Source organism: Tauraco erythrolophus, chromosome 28, assembly GCF_009769465.1.
Source record: "Tauraco erythrolophus isolate bTauEry1 chromosome 28, bTauEry1.pri, whole genome shotgun sequence".
Lineage (NCBI taxonomy): Eukaryota > Metazoa > Chordata > Aves > Musophagiformes > Musophagidae > Tauraco > Tauraco erythrolophus.
Genome location: NC_141492.1, coordinates 2284884 through 2309401, shown reverse-complemented (window position 1 = coordinate 2309401; position 24518 = coordinate 2284884). Strand labels below are relative to the sequence as shown.

Below are 24518 nucleotides of genomic sequence, written 5' to 3'. Positions count from 1 at the left end.
AGAAATACAATGCTCAAATGTTTATAACTGGTTTTTTTTTTTCTTTTTACAAAATAGAACTACCAAAGGAATTCAAACTACAATGATCTTTGAAAATGAGTAAGTATCTTGCTGCATTATAATGTACCAGTAAGTAGTGCCCCATGCATTAAATATTTGGACAGAAGAGATTCAGTTTGATAAAGTAACAACATATCTTCACACTCGCTTTTTGGAGTTTCATTTTTACTCTGAAATCTTCCCGGAGTTTCTTTGAAACTCTTTGGTCCATTCCTATTAGAAAGTGGGCTTTAAAAGTCATGTTTCTAAAAACCTTTGAATTTGACAGCTCAGCGTGCAACTTACCTCCTCAATGGTGTTAAAAGTTATGCTGGCATGCTACTACTTACAAGACCTTGACTTTAAAAAGCCTAATTCTCAACTAGATACGTAGTAATGAATATTCATTCATCAAACAATTTACTGTCAACTAAAACATTAGTATTTCTCAACTTTTCTTCCATATTACCGCGGCTGGGGTAGAGAAGGTCAGGGGAATGGGTAGAAAAAACAACATAAAAACCAAGAAAATTAATGAATTCAGCCTGATATTTTTCAGAATATTCCAGTTTTTGCAGACAACATTCAATGGAACAAATGTTAGTCTCATAAGTGAAAGCATGCTTCAATTTTACCACCATCCAGAGGGTCTAGTTAATGCAATCTACTTAAGATTTCAGGGGATTTTTAACATGTTTTAAATGAAATAACTTAAAGGAACTTAAAATTGGTCTAACATTGTGGGATTTCAAACATTTGAACATGTCAGTTGCATCCCAGAATATAAAACCTTTTTCACTTCTCATTTAGACTAAGACAAACACTTGTGAAAATTGGCGCAAAATGAGTTTTACACTAACAAAAATGTTTCAACTTCTGTCACTCCATTATCTATTCCATACAAAAAGCACGAGCAAGTTATTTGTGGGACTTGTTGGTTTTGAAGGAAACCTGTAAGATTTTGTCCCCCAGGCGGTAGCCATTAAGACTTGCTATGGCCATTGCAGCTTCTTCATAGTTTGTCATGGTCACAAAACCAAAACCTTTGCACTTGTTGGTGTTGAAATCTCGAATAACTTTCACATTGGTAACCGCACCAAAGGGGCCAAACATCTGCCAGAGGATTCCCTCATCAGCATCTTGACCAAGGTTGTAGATGAAGATACACCAGCCAGAAGATGCGTTTCCTGGAACATTTACACCAGAAAGCCCACTCATGTGATCTACACCCATAGGAGAGAACCTAGCAAATAAAAAGCACAATATTTCATGTAAAAGTTCAATTCAATTCAGCAAATCAACTTGAATGGGAAGCAACTGAGAATGAATATTTTCTACATGGACATCAAAACCGCCAGAAAGAAACGTTTCCCCGTTCAAATTGACAATCAAATTGACAGCTGCCAGGAAAAAAAAAGTTAAGTATTCCAACTACTTTGTCAACAGGGAACTATCCTCAGAAATAGGTACGCAACACAACAGTTGCATGGCAAGACTATGTGACCACCTTCCCAGGGGACCTACATTGATCTCAAACCCAGCTAGGCTGTGAGGAGCACCCCGTGGCATCAGTGCAGCAGTGCTCGAGCGTGGGTAACCAGCAACGCCTCCCCAGAGGCCCCAGTTCGCTTCACGCCATCCTCAGGCATCTCCCACTTATTCCACTCAAGGAGTTTGCATCCCATATCCTACTTCTCTTGCCTCTAAAGTAAGAGTTCCCAACATGCTAAGTCAAAGGGTTTCTGTGGGTTTTGCTGGCGGGATGGCGGGGGGAGGCAGAGCAGAGGGAGTGTTTTCTTTTTAGGAGCAGATGATGTGTGTATTAATTGAAATTTTGTGGAACAGAACAAAACCTACCCCCCCTTTTCCACCATAAGGCAGCAGGAGCAGGCAAACACTCCCCAAACCAGCAGGCTACTACATAAGTACGCCCCAGTCACGCAGACTCGCAGCTCTGAGACAGCTGAGGAAATGTTAGCACCTTCTCAGTCGATTCTCAGCGGCCGGGATGCCCCACGTTTCTAGCTGCAGGATTTCAATCTCAGGTTTTTACTCCTTAATACTGGTTATGCAAATATTCTAACTGCAATAGCTTTCAAACATCAACACAGCAAACCCCATTTAAGTACACAGTTTCACAATTTCAATAAGTATGTATGGTTTTCTTCTCATTCATTTTACACCACCGTCATACTAGGAAAACTTATCTGACTTTTCTGAACTGGATTTTTTAAATCACCTACCCACTCTTCCCAAACCCTGCCTCCTGCATAGTTACCCACCAGTATTTATGCTTTGCATAACAAAAAGCAAAAAAACTCTCCTTTTTATGTCTTGTTTTGCATTATTTTCTTTTCTCCTATAGCCCACATCTCTAACTCCCTTTATCTTTTTCTAGAAAGTCAAAGCTTCAGAATATTTTAATGCAATATTACAGTTGCACAGCTAAGCACTCAAAGGTCAGGAAATGTGAAAGTTAAGGTAAAAAACTCAATTTGATCCCTCGTGCTTATGCATGATTGAAAAACGTGAGGTCACGTGATTGTAGAAATATAATGATACTATACCAGGGGTTCCCAAACTGTGGTGTACCACTGGTGATATGCAAACCACTTGAAAGTGGTACACGTGCTGCTCTCTGCCAAGAACATGGCGGTGGCAGTTCCTGATTCTCTGCTGACCTGGAGAAAACAGGGAAGGGATGTCTGGGCAGTGAACGCTGCATTAAGTGCCAAACACTTCCCCACTGACTTTTTCTTGCCCTGCACATAGATAAGAGCTGCTGCCGTCTCCTACAGAGAAGGGAGGGCTCAGGAGGAAGGGGAGCAGAGCTGCAGCAGCACACATGGACACGCGGACACGGCAGCTCTTGCTTAGTGTGGCACTTGGGTTGATGTACTCATACAAGAGAACAGTCACCATCTCTCCCACCCCAGGCTCCCTGGTGCTCAGAGCTCATTCCCTTGGACACCTGAGCTATCAGAACCTCCTGTCCCCAGGGCAGGGGCAGTCTCGGTGGCACAGAGCCCTTCCCCTCCATCACACCCTAACTGCTGCTGGCTGCCTGGGCTCAGCCGGAGCTCGTGCTGCACATACTCACTGCCGCTGCCACTGCTGGCCAGCCCCATGCAAATCCAAGTTTGGGAATCCTTGTACTATAGCAAAACTGAAAAAGCAGTTAAGAATATCAGAACGTGAATGAGACGCACTGATCCGTGTGATGTGATGATGTGACGTATCTATTATTTAGTTTTGCTTTTGCTTTTATATAAAAATGTTCCTGTGTTTGCGTGCTCTATAGGCTTACTGTTTCTGACAGACACCTTCAGCTCTGTAGCCTGTCTCCATTTGAGTAATGACCCGGTAGGATGTATTTATCTCAGTACCTGCAAAGTTTCCGTCTCAACAGATCACCAGTCTTGGGTTCCTGCTCACGTGTACGAGAGCAGAAAAATCAGTAAGCTCAGAATTGTGTGACGTTGGTTCCAGCAGTCAGTGTAGCGCTCAGCCTGCTTCCTGCACAGCCTTGGGCTCTGCCCACAAGCCCAGATCAACAGGCCATCAAGGACTGGAAACACTTACAGAAAAGCAGCTGGGGGTTAAGCACAGGAAGACAACAAATCTACATGCATACTACAGGCAAAATAATTTAAAACAGTAAGTACCTCTGTTCTTTGGCTTTGACTCACGAAAACAAGTTTATACAAAAAAACGCACAAAACAAATAGACAAAAAAAAAAACAGGGTAAAAACACCCCTAAAAGACTCGAACAGTAATTTAAAAAAAAAAAACACAAAACCAAAAAAACCAACAACTGTAGGAAATCTCATCTCACACGTAACATTCCTCTTACCCACATCTAACATGATTCTAACACAAAGCTACACTTTGCAAGTTCACAGGAAAAAGAAACTTCTCCCAAAAGTTTCTGGCTGGTTAAAAAGCAGCCATCAAAAAAGAAATTTGCAAAAGCGACACTAAGCAAAAACAATTTCTTTTTAGTTCTATGAAAGTCCTATAAATTATTTTTGCTGAATTCTTTTCACTGCAATCTGAGAACAGGTACATACAGCATCACAGGTGGGAGCAACCCCACAGCTTACATAATGCTAATCAGCAGTAATATTACTTTTAATATTAACCTAAGTTTCCTTCACACATGAGCTTGGCATCTTTTTATTTTCGAATAGTTCCACAAAGAGCAGGAGTTCAGCTACGCTGATACTGGTCATGTCCACTGTGTTCCCCACAAGCAACTTTTTCTCCTACACCCCGACATGGACAGGAAGGATCTACTGTGCACAAACAAGTCTTGGTGGGTGTCAGTGACACAAGCTTTAGGCCTGAAGTAACGGGGTATTAAATCAAACAGCCACGTACCAGAGAGCAGCAGCAATCAAAATAAGGGGTTTAAGTATCACCTGCTTCTAGAAGTTTGATTAAATACTACTCTGGATGAAATGTTTTCTTCTGTGGCATTCTCAACAGGCAACTCGCACCCAAATTACAAGTTGGTTTAAAAGTTGAAAATTTGAACAATTTCACTGGAGTGAAACAAAAGAGATGCGTGGGCGGTCCAAGCAATAATGTCAGTGACCGGGTTAAACCCTCCAGAGCCCTCTCACCTTTCCTCCTGATCCAAAATTATCAAGAAGTAACAGTTCTCCTTCAGGCACTCTGGACCTAACTCGTGGACTCTGATATCAACAGATATACGGCCATTAAAATAAACAGCAACTGGCTCCAGCTCTGAACAAGTCTGAAAGCAAAACCAGCTGAACTGGGAATATTTTTGAGATCTGAAAAAGCATTCTTCGAGCACAAAGCTCTGGTGAACTGTAAAAGCACAGGACTTCTAGGGGCCTTGGCCAGCCTTCTCAAGCTTTAGGAGCTAAACTCCTTAATTTCGTCAGAGTTCAACACCTAAAGATCTGCTATTCTGCTCAAGTAAACAAATCTTCTGCTCGAAAGCAACCCTGGCCCCAGATGCTTTATCTGTCCTCCCAAAACAATCCCATGCTGCAGCATCATTTGTCCTGGAGGGAAACAGAGAGCACTTTGGAGCATGTCTCAGAACTGGCAGGGCCACCCAGTGCTCCACTGGGATGAGGCATTAAGACCAGCTCCTGATGTGAGCCACAAACACCACAGGAACTACAAAGGATTAACAGAATATTAAACAAAGAGCCTGAGTGATATCTGTAGGAATTTAATAATTACAAATTACAGATACTAAAGGCTTAATCCCAGATTTACAGGGATATGATGGAATGAGATGAAGTGTAATCAAAATATCAGTTTAAGTATTCAACCTCTACGTAGCAGAGACCACAACTGTAATTTTTACAGACCATGAGCTCTTTGGAAGCAGCTTATCCTTTCATCGTGTCTTCTTCACGACAAAAGAAACACGACACGGTCCAAGCTAAGGTCCCTGAGCCTTACCACGGTATCAACAATTCCAACTCATTAAGTTCGGCACCCTTTAACGAACACTCACTAGAAACACCTCCAGTTAACACCAAAGGAGCTGTTCAGCTTGGAGAAAAGGGGGCTCAGGGGAGACCTTCTCGCTCTCTACAACTACCCGAAAGGAGGTTCTAGCGAGGTGAGTGTTGGGTCTCTTTTCCCAGGTAAAAAGTGACAGGATGAGAGGAAACAGCCTCAAGTTGCGCCAGGGGAGGTTTAGCTTGGATATTAGGAATAATTTCTTCACTGAAAGGGTTGTCAAGCACTGGAACAGGCTGCCCAAGGAAGCAGTTGAGTCACCCTCTCTGGAGGTATTCAAAAGACATGCAGATGAAAGAGTTGGGGCTGTTCAGCCTGGAGAAGAGGAGGCTCCGGGGTGACCTTATAGCGGTCTTCCAGTACCTCAAGGGGGCCTACAGGAAAGATGGGGAGAGGCTGTTCAGGAGGGCCAGTTATGATAGGACAAGGGGTAATGGTTTTAAAATAGAGGGAGGTAGGTTCAGGTTGGATATTAGGAAAAAATTTTTTACTATGAGAGTGGTAGAACACTGGAACAGGTTGCCCAGAGAGGTGGTGGATGCTCCATCCCTGGAGACGTTCAAGGCCAGGTTGGACAAGGCCCTGAGCAACCTGATCTAGTTGGAGATATCCCTGTTCCTTGCAGGGGGGTTGGACTAGATGACCTTTGAAGGTCCCTTCCAGCCCTAACCATTCTATGATTCTATGATTCTATGTGGTGCTTCGGGGCATGGTTTAGTGGTGGACTTGCTAGTGTGAGGTTAATGGTTGGACTCATCTCAAAGGTCTTTTCCAAGCTAAATGGCTCTATGAATCTAGACTTCCAGCTGGTCAGTAAAATTTAGTTTCACCTGCAACTATTAACATAAATACACTAATCATTTTTACCATTACGGAGTGACCACTACAGGACAGAATTAAAGTCATTTGCTATCTTAATTATGGATGCAAATATTATTTGTACTGCTTATTCTGATGAACCCTAATTCTGCTATAAATTTTAAGGGGAAGAATGATGATGAAAATGACCAATTACATTAAGCCCTGGCTGACACGAGAAACAGATATGTAAATTTTTTAATAGTTCACCTAACTGCCAACAATGTAGAATTTCATTCGTTGGTGCAGCTTTGAAGGTTTGGGTGTGGAGATCTGGATGAGTGCTTCAGGGAAGTGATATCTTGTTTGAGGAGCTGCCTGCGTTTAACTTGCCTGGGCTACAGTGGAAGAGAAACAGAACGACTGAGGATGGCAGAGACCTCTGGAATCTGAGGTCCTGGTGGACAGCAGGATGACCATGAGCCAGCAATGTGCCCTTGTGGCCAAGAAGGCCAATGCATCCTGGGGTGTAGTTAGTATAGTTAGTAGGTCAAGAGAGGTTCTCCTCCCCCTCTACTCTGCCCTGGTGAGGCTGCATCTGGAATATTGTGTCCAGTTCTGGGCCCCTCAGTTCAAGAAGGACAAGGAACTGCTGGAGAGAGTCCAGCGCAGGGCCATGAAGATGATGAAGGGAGTGGAGCATCTCCCTTCTGAGGAAAGGCTGAGGGAGCTGGGTCTCTTTAGCTTGGAGAAGAGGAGACTGAGGGGGGACCTCATTAATGTTTATAAATATGGAAAGGGTGACTGTCAGGAGGATGAAGCCAGGCTCTTCTCAGTGGCATCCAACGACAGGACAAGGGGAAATGGATCTAAGCTGGAACATAAGAGGTCCCGCTTAAACATGAGGAGGAACTTCTTCCCAGTAAGGGGAACAGAACACTGGAACAGGCTGCCCAGAGAGGTTGTGGAGTCCCCTTCTCTGGAGATGTTCCAAACCCGCCTGGACGCGTTCTGGTGGGATCTGATCTAGGTGGTCCTGCTCTGGCAGGGGGGTTGGACTAGATGATCCTTTGAGGTCCCTTCCAATCCCTGACATTCTGTGATTCTGTGAAATCTTCTAGAAAAACCTCCCGCTCAAAGCAGGGGCACCAAGAGCAGGTTGCTCAGGTCCATTCCAGCCAGGTTTTGAGCATCTCCAAGGATGAACACTCCACAGTCTCTTTGGGCAACCTGTCCAATCACCCTTAGTGTAAACCATCAGATGACTGTAATTTACTCCTTCTCACTGGAGACACATTACACTTAGCTGTTCCGAAAACGCTAAGCTAAAGCGTTACGGAAAGGTCAAAGCAATAGTGGGAACAGCAGCACTGCAAAAAGCTATTCGAGTTCTCAGTCTAATTTTGCTGAGCTAATAGGATACCTCAGAGGAGAAAGAGAAAAAAATAAGTATTCTCAGCAGGGAAACACTACTCTCAGAATCTCTCCTGAACACAACTCATACAAGCCAATTACTTATCTGCAAGACAGTAAATATAATGCATTTTCCAGAGCAGAGTCTAAGTATCAACACCCTCCTTCAAGCAACTAAGGCAATTCAAATTCAAGTAATTCATATTCAAAGCAACTAAGGCAATTCCCAAAGGCAAAATACACGACACCTTTCACAGCTCTGGAAGCAGACAGTACGTTCCAATTACTCGATAATCTTACCAAACTTCCGAGGACTCAAGGAAAGACTGCACAGCTCAAGAAACAGGAAGAAATCCCACAGAATCTCTTAATCAGAAATCAGGTTTTCCTATTTCACTATGACACCTCCCTGCTGGAACCAATGGTTCAGAGCTTTCAGTTGCTAAATTATATCTGCGTTCAGATATACGGACGACAGAATGGAGATCTGTTGAGACAGGCATCTACCAATATCCATATGGAATCTGCTACTTCCTATCACCTCACTATACACTCAACTGTAGCAACAGACACCGTAGTGTACGTACCTTTACATCATTAACTTCAATATAAATTTTACAAGTAAGATTTTACTTTCATTATCGTTTAATTCAACAATTTATTTACATAACACTGCAGGACATATAGTACACTACATTTTCATTCACACATGCTGCAAGGAAGATATTACTGCACAGCTGCAAGAGTACAGTTTCCCAGACGGACAAGGGAATAGTAGGACAGCCTTAAATGCATTATTCTTCCTAACCTACCTGAATCTTTGCGCCTGGTGATGCACTGGCCCTCCAAACCGTCTAGCTGGTGAATGACACAGCTGCGATAACAGTGCCACATTTTTGTTCTGGTTAGGATTGGCTGCAAACTTCACTGTAATGGGTTCGGAGGAACCTGGGGGTTTGTGACCATTGAAATTTGTAATTGCCTCTTCTGCTTCTGACCTTTTGTCAAACCGGATAAATGCGACCCCTCTGGACAAACCTTTTAACCAAACCAATAAAAAAAAAAAATAAAAAAAATTGAAGTTCAGGATAAACTCAAAATAACTTTGAAAGTAAAAAAAAACGAAAAAGTTAAATATTTCTATGGTCACAGCTTTCAAGTTCTCTACATTTACTAGTGTTTCTTCAGCAGCTAAAGGATAAAGTACAAAATTAAGAAATAAAAGACAAATTAACACATTCATTTCAGCTATAACAACCACAGTGACTATAACAATAAAACAAAAAAAATCCAGCGTGGTAGAATTCCATGAAATCCATCACCAACTGACACTTCCATTAACAAGAAACCTCCCAACATTTTATATGAATTCCACACACACAAAAAATAAAATTAATCCCAGTCAGTTAAAACCAAAACCTCTTCACTTTGATTACTTTATCACAAAAAAAATCATCCACATACACAAAATTGACACTGATTCTTCCAAGTGTTTGCAGTTTTCCATGCTGAAAACACACTCTGGTTCATAGATGAGGGCATGAAGGTCTAACCCTAATAAAGCAGTTGAACCTTCTGTAAACGAAGAGATCCCACTTTAATCTACGTCACGGCTGTTGTCTCTAGCTGCCACACACCTCATTTTTAATTCATTGAAATCTGATCAAGCATTATCTGTTGGTAACTGCACTGCAACGATTACACTGCTGGTAGGCTCGTCAGATCTCTCCCCTCCCCTTTACTCCTCATCTGTGGCTTGACCATGGTGTGGAAATGTTGTTTATCATAGTGACACTAAAAGGGTCTATTTTGTTTCAGTTTCATCCCAAAGCAGATGATATGGCCACACTAATTGTAGGACTTTACCAACCCTGTTTCAGAAAAGGCCTTATCAAATATTTTCATATTGTCTCTACACCCACACAGGGCAATCTTCAAGGGCAGTTTCAGAAGTTGTTTAAGCTTATCATAAATCACAAAGTTGTTTATAAGAATTGAACATTATTTCAGGAAAGCTGGAGAGGGGCTTTGGACAAGGGCGTGGAGTGACAGGACACGGGGCAATGGCTTTAAACTGAAAGAGGGCAGATTTCGATGGGATCTAAGGAAGAAATTCTTCCCTCTGAGGGTGGTGAGGCACTGGACCAGGTTGCCCAGAGAAGCTGTGGCTGCCCCATCCTTGGAAGTGTTCCAGGCCAGGTTGGATGAGGCTTTGAGCAACCTGGTGTAGTGGAAGGTGTCCCTGCCCATGGCAGGGGGGCTGGAACTGGATGATCTTTGAGGTCCCTTCCAACCCAAACCATTCTATGGTTCTGTGCTTTCCTGTATTTCAGAGAAGGAAATGCAGCATGACAATGCCCTGGGCATGCAGCAAGTAAGCAAACGGGAATCCAACCCCTCCAGCTACCCATAGGATAGTCTCTAGGAAAGGTGTATTTTCATTTGGGGCACTGGGAGAATTTCCATAAATAACAACTCATCTTGTTTACTGCATGTTATGTATGCAAAGCCACACAGAGTAAGCTATTTCCTTAATCACTGCACTTTTTGAAGCAAAGAACTGCAGAACAATGGCAGGAGATGGCTAGTACCAACTGTGCAGCTGGTGTGTCTAGAGGGATCTGGAAAGGAGTCAACCTGTGAAGAAGTTATTCCATTTTTTGAACCAGACTGGCTCATCAAATTAGAGCTGATGGCACGATATGCTCCAGTACCATTGAGATCAGCCTTTCCATGCCGGCAGGAAGCATATGCCCCTCCCTGGAAATGCATGGAAGAGCAGCATCGCCCAGAAGTCAGCAAGGACTATCCCAGTGCCCAACATACTGTTACTTCTTCTCCACTTCCATGCTGTTCATCTTATCCCTTCCTACTTGATCTATCACAGTGTTCATTTAAAAATTATAAATATTGTAGAAAGCACGTTTCTATACAGATGAATTCTCAAAAGCTAAGGAACAACCTCTGCTGAGAGGGTATATTTAAAAGCACAAATTAAAATTTTTCCTAACTGGGACTAGATCAAGACACGAAACGCAGGTTTGAAAGCCAAGGCATGGCTACATGCTTGAAGGGAAAAGAAACCTGGGCTATGCATGCATTAAACTTTATAACATGGACAGAATACATTCCTCAAACCATACATTGTTAAGGTTTTTTGGAAGCACGTGGTGTATTCTGAGCTGGCACTGAATTAGATGGCATCACGCCTCAGCACGCTCGATGAAAACGATATTATTCCTGGAGAGTTTTTAGTTGTATGACTTCTGTCATCTCGTTTTACAGCTGCCAAAGACAGATGTAGTTATCTAGACTCCACTGGCAGCCAGAGACGGATGAGTATTTTGGACACTTGTATTAGCACAAGTTTTCTGTGCTCTAGAAGTCTTATTCTTGCTTCTACCTATAGTTGTCACCTAGATAAGCAGCTCTAGAGACAGAGCCATACAGCTGGACAAAACGAATCTTATCTCTGGAAAAAGGACAGAATTTTCCTCACTCTACACTGGACTGTCTACAACACCAGTATCCAGATCTCATCCAGTCACCTCGGCTTTCTTTTACACACAATCACATCTACAGTCTGACCAAATCAAAACACTTACAAGCAGATGCCTACACAAGGAGCTAGCCCTGGAGACACTCAGCATTGTAGACTTCAGCATTTAGTCAGATTAATCCCACCAAAAGCTGCTGATGGTCTACTCAGAATTACAGCAGATTCCTCACAACGCATGAAAGTCGCTGCTTAACTCCTGTGTATAAATGTACATACTACTGTATACACGTGTTAAATGTGGAATTGCTAGAATTAGATTATCTTCTATTCTAATATAGCACATGCATAATCAATGAAAAACCATATTTGTAGAAGTTCTCTCCAGATTCATACATAATATGAATTACAGGAAAAAATGCAGAACACCTAAGGTTACAGGATAAAACATACTCTTCAGTTATACAGTCTGAAATAATTAGGTAAAAACTGAAACTCTGTGAAAATACATTGTAACACTGAGTCAGAATTAACATTCCTTAACTTTGGTCTCTCCTGAGCTGAGTGCTTAACTAAGCAACATCTCCCTTTTCTAATTTCTTTTAATAAACAAAACATATTCATAAAATTCAAGAGGGCAGTACTAAGTGTATTAAGTTCATTCTTTTGGTCAGCAGTAACCACAGAGGACTGTGAGACACCTCAAACGTTTTAAAATATGAAGAATTGTACGAGTGAGTTCCAAATTGGTACAAAAGACAAAATCTATTATTGTTTTGCTTTTTAATGTGTAACTATGGCCTGGAATTTCCCTGTAGGTAATAGTTGCACTTGTGTAAAGGCAACGTTAGCACTCCAGGTTACAAACACTGCCCAGAAGCTCACTGCACTACAGTAACATCAAGTGCCACAGCAAGAGAGTGGATTTGGCAAATCAGCAGCTCAGCCTGGTGAAGCTGACCATAAGAGCACAAAATCTGATACGAGTTTAGACTGTAAGCTAGTAAAGGATGCAGCGTAAGTCACTCTGTGTTTTAAAAGAAAAATCATTGGAAAAGGCTATCCCATTAAAACTGTCTCCGTAGTTGACAGCAGATGTTCATGGTTAGTTTGTGAAAGTCTAATTTAGTTTAGAAACTACCAGTCTCTGAAAAACACCAAACATGCTACACACTACAGTTTTACAAAGCTAGTGCAACAGAACTCACCTGTAGTTTGATCCACCAGCACGCGTGAGTTGATGATGCGTCCAAAACGTGAAAACATATCTTCTACATCTTTCTGTGTCATTGACCTTGGCAGTCCACTAATATATAAGTTAGCATCCTTGATAACTTCAGAACTTGGACGAGCATAGGAAACCTTTTAAAAAGGAAAAACAATTAATAATATATGTTTAGAGTGTAAATAGGAAAGAGTAATTTGTTTTGTTATGAGTCACTTTCATTTATTCCCCACTAAACAGTGCGGGCATTTTTAATTGGAGTTCAAAAAAGCAGAACAACCAGAAGGTAGAGGGAAACAGCCAGAACAAAAAGAGAAGAGTCATGTCCCTGTGTAACTCCATTCATTTTGAGCTTATCCAACAGAAAAACAATATAGTAGCACTGCTATAAAGAGATGGCAGTAGCCTAATACAAATGCTCCCAACAAACATATTTGCTATGTTGAAGAATCCGTGTCTGAAGTTCTGACTCACAGACTGGACCTGTCAGTAATCACAGGTCATACCAAGAACTTCTGCTGTCAATATATTTTCTAAAGCCTCATAAAAAGATTTTACCACCTGGAGGGCAGTTTTTTATCTTAATTTCTGCTACTAGAGAGAGTTACAAATATCACCTAAGCAGGTGTGGTTTCCTCCACACACAGGACTAGCTGCTATTTTGCATAAAGGAGTGTATGTGTGTTAACACAATTTAAAACACAGATCAAGTATCTACCACCTACTGCTGTAAAAGTGAGGGGAATGAAAAAAAAAGGAATCTTTGAATATAAAGCTATTACAAAACCCAAGAGGCTTAACAGCTCACTCTACTACTCTTCTGCCAGATTCTATCCTCCTTGCAGTTGGAGAGCACACAAGCCTTACCACCAGAATGGAGTTTATTGGAACACCATTTTCATAGAAGACAAAAAAATCTAGATATCCTACCTTGATAGTTTTTGACTGAAGTCTGAGGCCATTCAGTGTGTTTATTGCTCTTTCAGCATCTTTTGCAGTAACGTAGTTCACAAAGCCATAGCCTAAGCTGTGTCCTACATGGAAGAACATTTTTGAAGTTAATCCCAACAAAAGAAAGTTATCACCTTCAAAATTAAAGGAAATGCAAATGCGAAAAAGTAAATCAACAGAAACATCATCCACACAGCAAATATTTAACTGAGCCAAAGACGCTTCTCAAGGCTAGCAGACATCATGGGAAGTAACTCAAAGCTCTTTCATTTCCCACTTTGGACGCCCCTCTGTCTTCAAGGACAGTGTGTATCAGACAGCTGCAGATGATCCACCAACAGTAAGAAATTCAAGACTAAAATACCAAGTGTGAACAGCGCTGTAAAACTTAACGGGTGTGGAACAAAGGCAGGGATTTAAAGTAAGTAACTACAAACTCTTGTAGATAAAGAGCAGAAAGTGAGAAAGTGTCAGCGGATGAACTGCTGGGTAAGAAATCATCAGGCTACTCATTTCTGTGTAGCTATTCCAACCTTCACTCCTGGAGACAAGAGGAAAAAGAGTTTTCAATCCTTCATACAGCTAATGAGCAGCAAGTTTCCCCAAATGCAGGATAAAACTTAAGAGTGACAAATTCTCTTTAATGCAAACAATTCATATACTATCACTTTAAGTTTACTCTTAACTCTTACAAAAAGAATTTGGGAATAACAACACAAATCCTTAAAGCATTTAAGGCAAAGGATATTTATTTGTTCTGCTTTTATCTCCAACCTCCACAAATGCTACCATCAATTATAACACTACACACTAAGATCATTTTGGGTTGCAATTTCCCAACAATTAGAGGCTCTTGTCACTGTAGACCTAAAAATAACTAAAATACTTTCAAGACTGTCTTAGTGCAATAAAGCAACTCCCATTCAATAAAAGATACACCCTTTTCAGACAACTTCTTGTTTCAGCCAGATCTATGAGTTTTTTCTAAAGAAAACTGTAAGCATACATAGGAGAATGTGCTATTTTACTTTAACAATATACTATTTTAAGTGAATTATACTATTATAATAGTATAATATAAATGCATATAAATACTATAATATACTATTTATTCAGTGTTAGACTTGAGAACACTAGAAAACACAGCTAATCATTATAGCAGAGGATTCTTTCCTGAAATGTAGCCCTTTTTTAGTCCCACAGCACGGCTTCGCAGTAGTCTTAGCTGGCAAGAAAACTTTTTTCTTCTTTCCAAACATTTCAGAACATCAAATATATACCCTCATGCTTCGGCCAAATCAATAAAATAATAATAATAGATAGTCAACTGAGGATTATCCAAGCACAAAATGTCAGAGAAATGAAGAAAAGGGCTGTAACAGACACTGCACATTAACTCCACCTACTGAAAAAAAAGAATCACCAGCCTCCTGAAGGAATTGAGACCTCCGAGTCTAAAAGCCGCAAGGGATGGAAGCTCCAAATCACCCTCCCAGTGTCATTACTACCAGCACAGATGACGGATTGACTGCAGAACAACTGCAGCAGCACAACTCCCTGGCACGTCCTCTGCTTTGTTGTGAACTGTAATAGACCAGTAAGTCATCGAAACCCAAATAATGTCATTGCCTGTTCTTACTGTCTGCTAAAGCTCTTAAAGAAGTCAAATCCCCTTTGTGTTCAACCCTTGTACAGGAGAAATATCCTGTTCTCTTACAGACGGAGTGTCAAAACATCTCCCCCAGCACAGGTGAAGCTCTCATGATGCCAGACGCTTCTGCACAACTGCAATGGGAAATCACTCTTTGACAGTCAAATAGAATGTAACTCCGTAGGAAACAAATAAATGCAATAAAAGCAGGATCTTAGACACCAGCTTCTGTACCTTTATCCTTTAAAGACCTACAGATAACATCGATCAAGGTTTTGCAGACATATCTTACATGTACCCACAGCATGGGTTTTGTTCATCTCTTTCTAACTTTCATTTTCTGTTCTATGAGTCAGAGATGGTCAATCGTTTAGATCAAATCTAGTTAGTCCACAATCACTTACCAACCGAGATTCTTCTCCCCCAATTAAGAAAATGAATAATTGAACAATCAGAAAAGTGTTTAGCACTTGGACCCTGGCTTATTTCTCCAGAGTATGATCAAGAAAGCAAAGTTTAAGAGGGAACAAGTACCATGCAGACAGCAGGCCATGACTTTCGCCCTCCGAAGAGGGTGGGAAGAGTCCAGCACCGCTCACGGGTCTGGACCTGCTCAGAAGGCTCAGAGTACCAGCTGCTTTAAAGATATTTTCAGTCTGTCCTGAAAGCCACATAAACATGAATATTCCAGCAAACTACTGAACAGAACCAGATCCTAATCAAGTTTATGGAAATAGGTGCTTACAGACCAGGGAAACAGTCTTCAACAAGACCAACCCCTCCGAGCCCAAACCACGGAGCCCTGGCAGTCAGGGCTGTCACTCCAACGGGGAGGGGGGGACTCTACTCTCTTGGCAGGGGAAGAGCAGCAGGATTCCACACTGTATGAATTTATTAGGCCATCTTTAGTACTCCGAGTCATGGAGACCAGGGGCTCAGCCTGTGACCAGTGCAAGTGAGTATCCTTCCCTATTTTCTTGCTACAAGCTCCAAGAGAACGCACTGGGCAGGCAACTGTTACTCACCCAGCAGCTTTCTTGCAAAACATCACCCAGGCTCTATGTTTATGCACAGTGTGAGATCAGTGACAAGGAAGATCAAGCTGCTTAGTCCTGTATGTAAGTAACAGCACTCATGGGCACACAGGGCCAAAAGGGACCACGAGATGTGGGTCCAGTCCCTGTAACCACAAACCGCACGTGGTTACGCAGTGCCTTTCCTGAAAACATAAGCAAGGTTCACAGGAAAAGCAGCTAGATTTTTGTCCCAGGTACTCTGAAAGCACGTTCTACAAACACTCCTTTTCTAAATGCAGGTCTTCACACTTCGTATCTATTTGTTCTTGTGCAAATACTGCCCTTGAGCTCACACACGCTTATCCTTCCACGTGTTTGTTCCCCAACGTCCACAAAAGCAGTGACCATATCCCCCTTGGCCTGCTTTACTGTTTTCATCTGAGCAAAATCCTGCCTTCTCCACTGCTTGTGGTCAATGACTAATCCTTATGAAAGTGTTGAAAGCCCTGGAAAAGAGAGCAGGGATGTAAACAGGGACAGACACAGATTAAAAAAAAAAAAGAAGGGTCCGAAAAGTGGTAGGACTACAGCAATTACCAGATTTTCTCATATTCTCTGTAGGCATTTGACAGTAAATTCATACTAAAATCCAGAAATCATAGTCTTGTTAACTTCTACCTGCCACTAGATAAGGAAATATCAATTACCTATCTTCCTCTACAAAAAACTAGAATACAGACCTTCCCTCTTAGAAGGGATACCTCATCAGTGTAAGATGACTTCACAGTCCTTCAGTGTTAAAAAAAGCCTACTCATGCAAAATTGACAACATATATTAACTTACCTTGCTCTAAATACTTAATACCATCAGTTTCAGCCATCTCCTGCCGTTCAGTTACTAGTTTTCATCCCTAAACAGGCTGGATATTTAACACACGACAGTCCCATCAGTGCAAGTGGCATGTTCCACCATTCCCCTGACAGATCACTCTGCAGGAACGGGTCTCTGCTGCACAATTTTCCTCCATATTCCCTCCTCCTACACAGCACAAACTACCTTCCTTCTAGGGCATGCCAGAAAATATGTAAGGAATAGGCATTTACACCGCAATATGATTGATATCAAGAGTTTATCCCAGGTAAAGAGACCAGTTATTTGATTTATCATGATGTTAAAAGCCTGCTGGAAACCTATCGTGCAAAAGAAGGCAGTACTGTGACACTTTTCAAACTATTTTAGTGTAATTAAAAAATCTTTACAAAAAAACTTTTTTAAAAAAGTTTGCATATACATAAATGCAAATCTACTCAAGAGACAAAGATGAAAAAAAAAGAAACAAGCAGGTCCTTCTCTGGATGAACAATCAACAAAGTGATCATAAAACCTAGTTTTAAGCAAACTACTATACTCCTTCAGCAGAAAGAAGCCAGTTTTGTTTCCACGATAAAAAGCCCTTTCATGAAAGAGGGCACTCATTTTCTTTCTGTGCATCACTTGGGTTTCTGTCCATGTCCTTCCTTCCTTTCCCAGCTCCCCAGACGCACCGCTTCAGTTACTCGTTTCTTATTCCCCTCCCACTAACTGACAACTCCAGTTTCACTGGGGAGTTAATAGAAGACCAGAGCTAGTAATTATTTTCCACTTCACTACAGACTAGCTGCCCCCTCGAAAGCAGCCTACACAGATTCTCCCCATCCCGTCCTTCTCAAGAAAACCAAAATTTAAACCTGGCTCCTGCTATGTCAGAGCACCTCAGTATGAAGGCATATTAGTTTAGAATTTTTTTCTGAACTGGGAAACCGTGTTTTGAGATTAAATTTTAAAAGCCCAAGTAAACAGCACAGAAGAATGGAAGAAATCTCCTCAAATGTCACTAAGGGGAGGATGCGGCATCTTGGAAAAAGAGTTGAGTTTGGTTTTTTTTTCGTTTGTTTGGCTTTACAAAATGTGCTGTGATAACCACATAGCTTAAATATGTACGAATGCATCAAGAAATACCATGTCCAAACACCAGACATCAACGTGCTGAAAAAGCAGAATTCCAAGCGGTGACTCTGTAGTTTCAGAGGATGAGAACAGATCCAAAGCGCTCGGATGTGCCTCGCACGGGCTCTCTAGCACAGTTACACTTCCGTGCAGCTGGGACACACCATGACATCAACCCCGAGAGAGACGCACGCGCCCTCGCATCAAACCTCCAGAACAAGGGTTATGCCAACGCACCAGTGCGGCACGGTAGGACTGGCGGAGCAAGTGACCAAGAGGGTATATTCTGACCCCCTGGGATGAGTCAACACTACACATACAGCATCTTTTGTTTCCCAACATCCTAACACCCAGGAGAACAAGCAGATGTGGCACCAGCCTGGCTAAGCACGGAACTCATGGCAGAGCTCCAACTGCCAGCAAGCAGCATACAGGAGATGGAAGAAGGGACAGCCTGCAGAAGGAGGAATTTAGAAACACTGTCCACTCAGTCTCAGGAAAGTCAGAGCTCAACTGCAGTTAAAACTCAAAAGGAACACAAACAAAGAAAAAAATATCAAAAAGTAAAAGAAAAAGCTTCTACTGCTGTCTCATCAGTAAAAGGCTGAAGAAGAAAAATGTGGGACAGCTGCTGAATAGGGCGTGTGATTTGGTGAGTGGCACATGGTGCCGCCTTTGCCTCACTCTTCACCAAAGTCTAACAGGCCTCTGCACTCAGTGAAGGATCAAAGAGAAGGACCAGCAGATGAAGATCAAGTCAGGGACTGACTGGTTGAGAGAACTTGCTGGCAGCCCAGAAAGCCAACTGCATCCTGGGCTGCATCCAGACCACCGTGGGCAGGAGGTCAAGGGAGAGGCTTCTGCTCTGCTCTTGTGAGACCCTCCCGGCACTGCTGTGTTGAGCTGTGAGGCCTCCAGCTTAAGAAAGAAATGGAGCTGTTGGAGCGGGTCCAGAGGAGACCACAAAGATGCTCTGAGGGCTGGAGCACCTCTGCTCTGGAGACAGGCTGAGAGAGTTGGGGCTGTTCAGCCTGGAGAAGAGAAGGCTCCGGGGAGACCTTCCAGCACCTTCCAGTGCCTAAAGGGGCTACAGGAAAGCTGGAGAGGGGCTTTGGACAAGGGTGTGTAGTGACAGGACACAGGGCAATGGCTTTAAACTGAAAGAGGGGAGATTTTGATGAGATCTAAGGAAGAAAATTCTTCCCTCTGAGGGTGCTGAGGCACTGGCACAGGTTGCCCAGAGAAGCTGTGGCTGCCCCATTCCTGGAAGTGTTCAAGGCCAGGTTGGATGAGGCTTTGAGCCACCTGGTGTAGTGGAAGGTGTCCCTGCCCACGGCAGGGGCGTTGGAACTAGATGATCTTGAAGGTCCCTTCCAGCCCAAACCATTCTGTGATTCTACGATTCTATGAAGTTGACCCATACAAGTCCACGGGACCAGAAGGGTTCTTTCTAAAGGTGCTGAGATATCAGACTCATGTCCTGATCAAAATTGCTCACTATCATCTTTGAATGGTCATGGAAACTGGAAGAGGTCCCCAACAACTGCAGGAAGGGAAATGCCACATCCATCTTAAAAAAGAGACCAAAAAAATCAACCCACCAAACCAAACCCTCCACATTCTACATGAATGCCCACAGCAAGTGTTTTGTAGGGATCTATCCTGGGACCTGCTGTTTCACTTTTTATTCATGTCCTGGAGGAGGTGAATGGAGTGCACTCTCACCAAGACTGGAGATGACACCAGGTTGGCAGGAACCTATAAATAACTAGAGGGCAGGGCTGCCACCCAGAGGGACCTAAACACGCTGGAGGAATAGGCCAACAGGCACCTGATGGAACACAGCAAGGACGAATGTAAAGTCCTAATCATGGGAAGAAAGAATCCCTGGCAACAGCACAGACTGGGCACTCATTGTCTGGTGAGCAGCTCTGTGGACAAGGACCTGGGAATCACGGTACAGAGCAAGGCGAGCGTGAGCCAGCAGTGCACTAGGACAGAGAAGTTTAGCAGTTGTGTTGTACTAACAGAAGTATAGTCAGGAGACTGAAGGAAGAGACCATCCTCCTTACTCAACACTCACTAGACCACACCTAGAATATGGCATCCAATTTTTAATGTCCCCCAACACAGGAAAGACATTGATAAATCAGAGTGAGCTCAGTGAAGGGCCACCAAGATCTTCAGGGAACTGGAGCATCTGTAGGTTTACAAGCCCAGATAGGACAAAGCACTGAGTAACGTGGTCTGACCTCACAGTTGACTGCTCTGAGCAGGAGACTGGACTCATGTCCCTTAGAACTGCACCATCCTACAATCCCAAACGACACAACAAGGAGCTCAACACTACGTTAATCTGAGGTTCTTCCAGTCCCACAGAACAAGGATTTTTTTTTGTATTAAGACAGTCTATATGCATACATCATCTAAGCAGGGATGTAACAGAACTGAACACTAACGAAAGGTTTAGAGAAGGTAAAGAATCACACTTTTATCCCTCACAAATTTTTCTCCCATTCGTGGAACCATTTCTAATTTTTGAGTTAATGCCTAGTGTAGTCCTTAAATCAAAGCCTGGAATTACCAAAACTGCTACATGGCTGGCAACACAGACTCTACCAATTTTCAGTGGACTCATCATTCTGTCACACACCTTTGGAAGCACTCACTCTCATAGTCTATTTTTAACAGAGTGAAAACTCATTTCTGTAGGTTTCCACTAGTTTTCTTCTCTCATTTTTTGTCCACTGTTCTCAGGAGATGATGCTGGGTTCCTACCTCCTCCTTACATCCTTCAGCCCAATGTTAAATCTGCTTCACATCATAACTGTTAACCACTTTTTCACTTTAATCTTCTAAACGCCAACTCCAGAACTTAACGTGTTCTGCATGTACTGCTTGGCTCCACTTTGGAGACAAGCAGTTGCTGTGTGTTACCCCTTTGGCAGTTTTTGTTTTCATGCTACAAGGTATCTTTTCAAAAAAAAAAAAAAAAAGAAAGCAGCTTCTTGAAGGATTATTGTCAAAACATATTCTGGATGTGAACAAACATCTCAAGTGTGTCTTGTAGTCAAGATGATTAACAGTAGAAAGGCATAATTTACCATTACAATTCTATGCTGATCAAACCCAACCATCACAACACAGAAGTGATTCTATTTATTACTAGTCTACCACATAGCTCACGGTGTATTTTTGAAAATACAGGCAACACCCCCTACACTCAGTCCTTCAGTAAAGATTTAGATGATGCATCTCAGCTACTCTGAAAACACACGAATCTGATGGTAAAACCCTTATGCTGAGCCAAAACTTTTCTCCTGATCCAGTCCCCAAGTAGCCAGTCCTCCATTCCGCAGCAATGTCCTCACTCCTGCCTTCATCAGCGGTGCTGAGGAGTTGCTTTGCTTCTCTGAAGCACACCTATTCTTTCCTGCTTATGCCATGGTGACCACAGTAAATCCCAGAAAACTACAAAACCTGCTGCTTGAGATAGAACTAAGTACAGTAGTTTTAGTACAGGTACTGAAGTAGCACGTTAATCTTAAAAACCACTTTCACCTTGCTCAAAAACAACATTCTACATTCTTTTATACAGATTTCAGAAAACAGAAACAAGTTGTTCGGGGGTTTTTTGCCTGAATAACTTCTTGAAGCTACAATTAATCATTCTGAATTACTTTTCACAGTTCTGCTTCATCTCCAGTTTAGTCACAAACGCTGTCCAAGACGATCAGAGTCATGCAGACACCAAGACAGCATTGCAGGAGTCCCACACAACCATGTCTGAGTCGGGCTGGGGGCAAAGCTCAGCCTGGCTGGACAGACTGGGCCTGTGCCTGACCTAGCGAGACACCTGGGAAGCACTGCACTGTTGAAAGGCTGGATCCGTTGGACCAACAGTACACCAGGAATCACTGCACTGTGCTCCACTTACACTTCAAGCATACCTTTCAGAGTACAAAACTAAAAGATCAGGTTTATATTTCAGCAGTTCCATGGTATTTTCCTTTAAACGCCTCTATGGTCAGTGTCAATGCAACAACTCTGTACCTTTCTTCCACAGTAACTGAATTCAGCTTTCTGACAGCTTCTGTGATGAAGACAGATCGTTATCTGAGCCAACTCGTGCTTCTCCTTAAGCCTTAAAACCAGCACGTCTCACTGAAAACACTTCTGACTGCAATGGAAGAGAACGAGAATGGCAACAAAGAAAACGATATCTAGTTTTACTGACAACGATTTCCAAATACAGAACGTGTCCCCACTGCTTCATCTGGCTTTATCAACCAGGACACAAGCCACGTTCTGTTCCGTGGCCAGATGATGAGTCGCATCATTTATGAAAGTTTAAAATCTCATTTAACAGGTTTGGAAAGCCTGACCTTCAAACAACTCAGGAAAACATTGCGCACTACAAATAAAGTGGCCTCTCCTCCATTTGCAAAATAAACGGCATTTGACTTGAAACAAATATGACTATAAGCGATTCAAACAGACACTTCTCCAGAAAAAAAAAGCCAAAAGCTACAAAGCTAATTTGACATAAGTCTGTCCTTTACCCCAGCTCAAAGAGATGGCTTCCGGGGATCTCACTGTCTTCGCAATATTTAACAAATCCTACTATTTGCAGTAAGAGTGACAGCTTTCAATCCTGAAAACAAAAGGGTTACTATTTTTAGTAATTCATTTCATTTAATGAAGTCCTTCTGCATAATCATTTCTATACGTTCTCTTTATAGTTTTTCCTTTCTCTTACTTCCAGAACATTTTTCTATTGAGATTTAATTTAAGTTGCTCCAGGGCTCTTTTTCCAGATGAATTGCCAGCATCCTAGATGCTGTGAAGTGAAAAGGATTTGTAAAGTGAACACAGAAAATACCAGGCCCAAAATTGTGCATGAATACCACACGCTGATTTCTTGAGGAAGTCTTTGGGTGGAAAATGTCTTGCCCACTTACTGTAAAATCTCGATTCTTTAAACTTTAGGACAGATTTTGTTCATTTGTGGTTGGAACAGAAACCTGAGTTTTCAAGATGCTGAGCACTGAAAAATCCACTCCTCCCTTCTCTTTTGGAAGACACACCAGCTTTCAAATAATGACGTTTTCTTAGCTGCAAACATTACAATGCAAAACCTCAGCAAGTGTTCAGAGTCGACACATCACAGGTTAGGCTGAAATAAATTGCTACTCTGCAGAAACACACTGCTTCTCCGCTGGAAGAGTATTCCCAGAAGATTATAGAATCATAGAACGGTTTGGGTTAGAAGGGACCTTAAAGATCATCTAGTTCCTGCTAAAAACACATCGAGAAATATTAGAGTACAACTGAAGATTTTTCTATATGGCTCATTTGCACGTCTTGATGAGGGAAGAGAAAAGCAAATGAAGTGAAGATGTCAGCTTTCATAAAGCAGAGTACTTAATGCAATGGCTAATACAACTGTGCTGGCCTTTTTGACTTCATGTGCCCATGTATCATAAGAAGGGATACTAGGCATGAATACGTTTAACCCTCTTGATGTCTCCAGATAGACTAAAAGGATACCCACAACCCTAAAGTACAAGGAAGTCATCCTCTGTTACACCAGCCCTGCCTTACAGCTTTCAAAGAACGCTGTCAAGGTCCCTCTGAACAGCAGCACAACCACCTGGTGCACCAGACATTCCTCCCAGTTTGGTTATCAGCTGAAAACATGCTGAGGGTGCAACACCATCCTAACCCAGGTCATTAATGAAAAATTGAAACAGAATTAGCCCTGATATCAAACCTTTGGGTACTTCATTAGTGACTGGCCTTCAGCTGGACTTTGTGCTGCTGATCACCAACCTCAGCTACTGGTTTTCCATACAACCACAGGTCCTTCATGTGGTGACACAGGCCTCCAGCAGTGTACACCTCCTGCGGCAAGAAGAGCACGCCCCTCTGCCCAGTCTAAGTGAGAGCCAGCCCAAGACCTGCACCCTCTTTTTCAGTCGAGGCCTCTGATGTTACAGGGATAGCTGCTACAATGACTGCTGGAGACCATGCGGCATTCCACCACCATTCCCAAGCGGAATCTGCACTGCTATGCCTGTTCACAGCGCCCTGGGAGCTATGCTCCAGGCTAGACTTATATAGACCTGTCCTAAGCAACAGCTAAAAAGGTGCTTCATCTCCCTAACCAGGGGTCAACTGGAGCAAAACCTCCGACCTCCCTTTGATCAAATACAGCTGTCCGAGCTCAGAGCTCCTTGCTAGAAGTCATGGTCTCCTACAGCTATCCTTCCCTGGCAGCAGCAAGGACTCCAGTTCCTCAGAGGGTTCCCAGCAGTCTGTTGGCAATCTCCGAAGCTCCCAGAACACTTAGAAGCTGAGCCATGGAACTGCTGCACCAGCTGCTCGTTCTGCCAGCTGTGCTCTGAACCCACTTACAAAGAACCTGAGCAAC

The 24518-nt window shown here is 42.6% G+C and overlaps 1 protein-coding gene across 2 annotated transcripts in view; it reads right to left on the bottom strand.

Annotated features, from left to right (window-relative positions):
• Window positions 1–330: 330 nt before the first annotated feature.
• The window catches only part of ELAVL1 (ELAV like RNA binding protein 1), a 40367-nt gene continuing 16179 nt past the window's right edge, over window positions 331–24518 (bottom strand). The window contains exons 3-7 of one of the 2 annotated variants that reach the window (XM_086627921.1): window positions 13411–13514; window positions 12464–12617; window positions 8572–8797; window positions 2607–2720; window positions 331–1282 (exon numbers count right to left, since the gene is read on the bottom strand). In XM_086627921.1, the coding sequence (XP_086484047.1) occupies window positions 958–1282; window positions 2607–2720; window positions 8572–8797; window positions 12464–12617; window positions 13411–13514 (923 nt within the window). In that variant the 3' untranslated portion in view covers window positions 331–957. The remainder of the gene's footprint in view (window positions 1283–2606; window positions 2721–8571; window positions 8798–12463; window positions 12618–13410; window positions 13515–24518) is intronic. The other variant, XM_086627922.1, reaches the window with a different exon arrangement.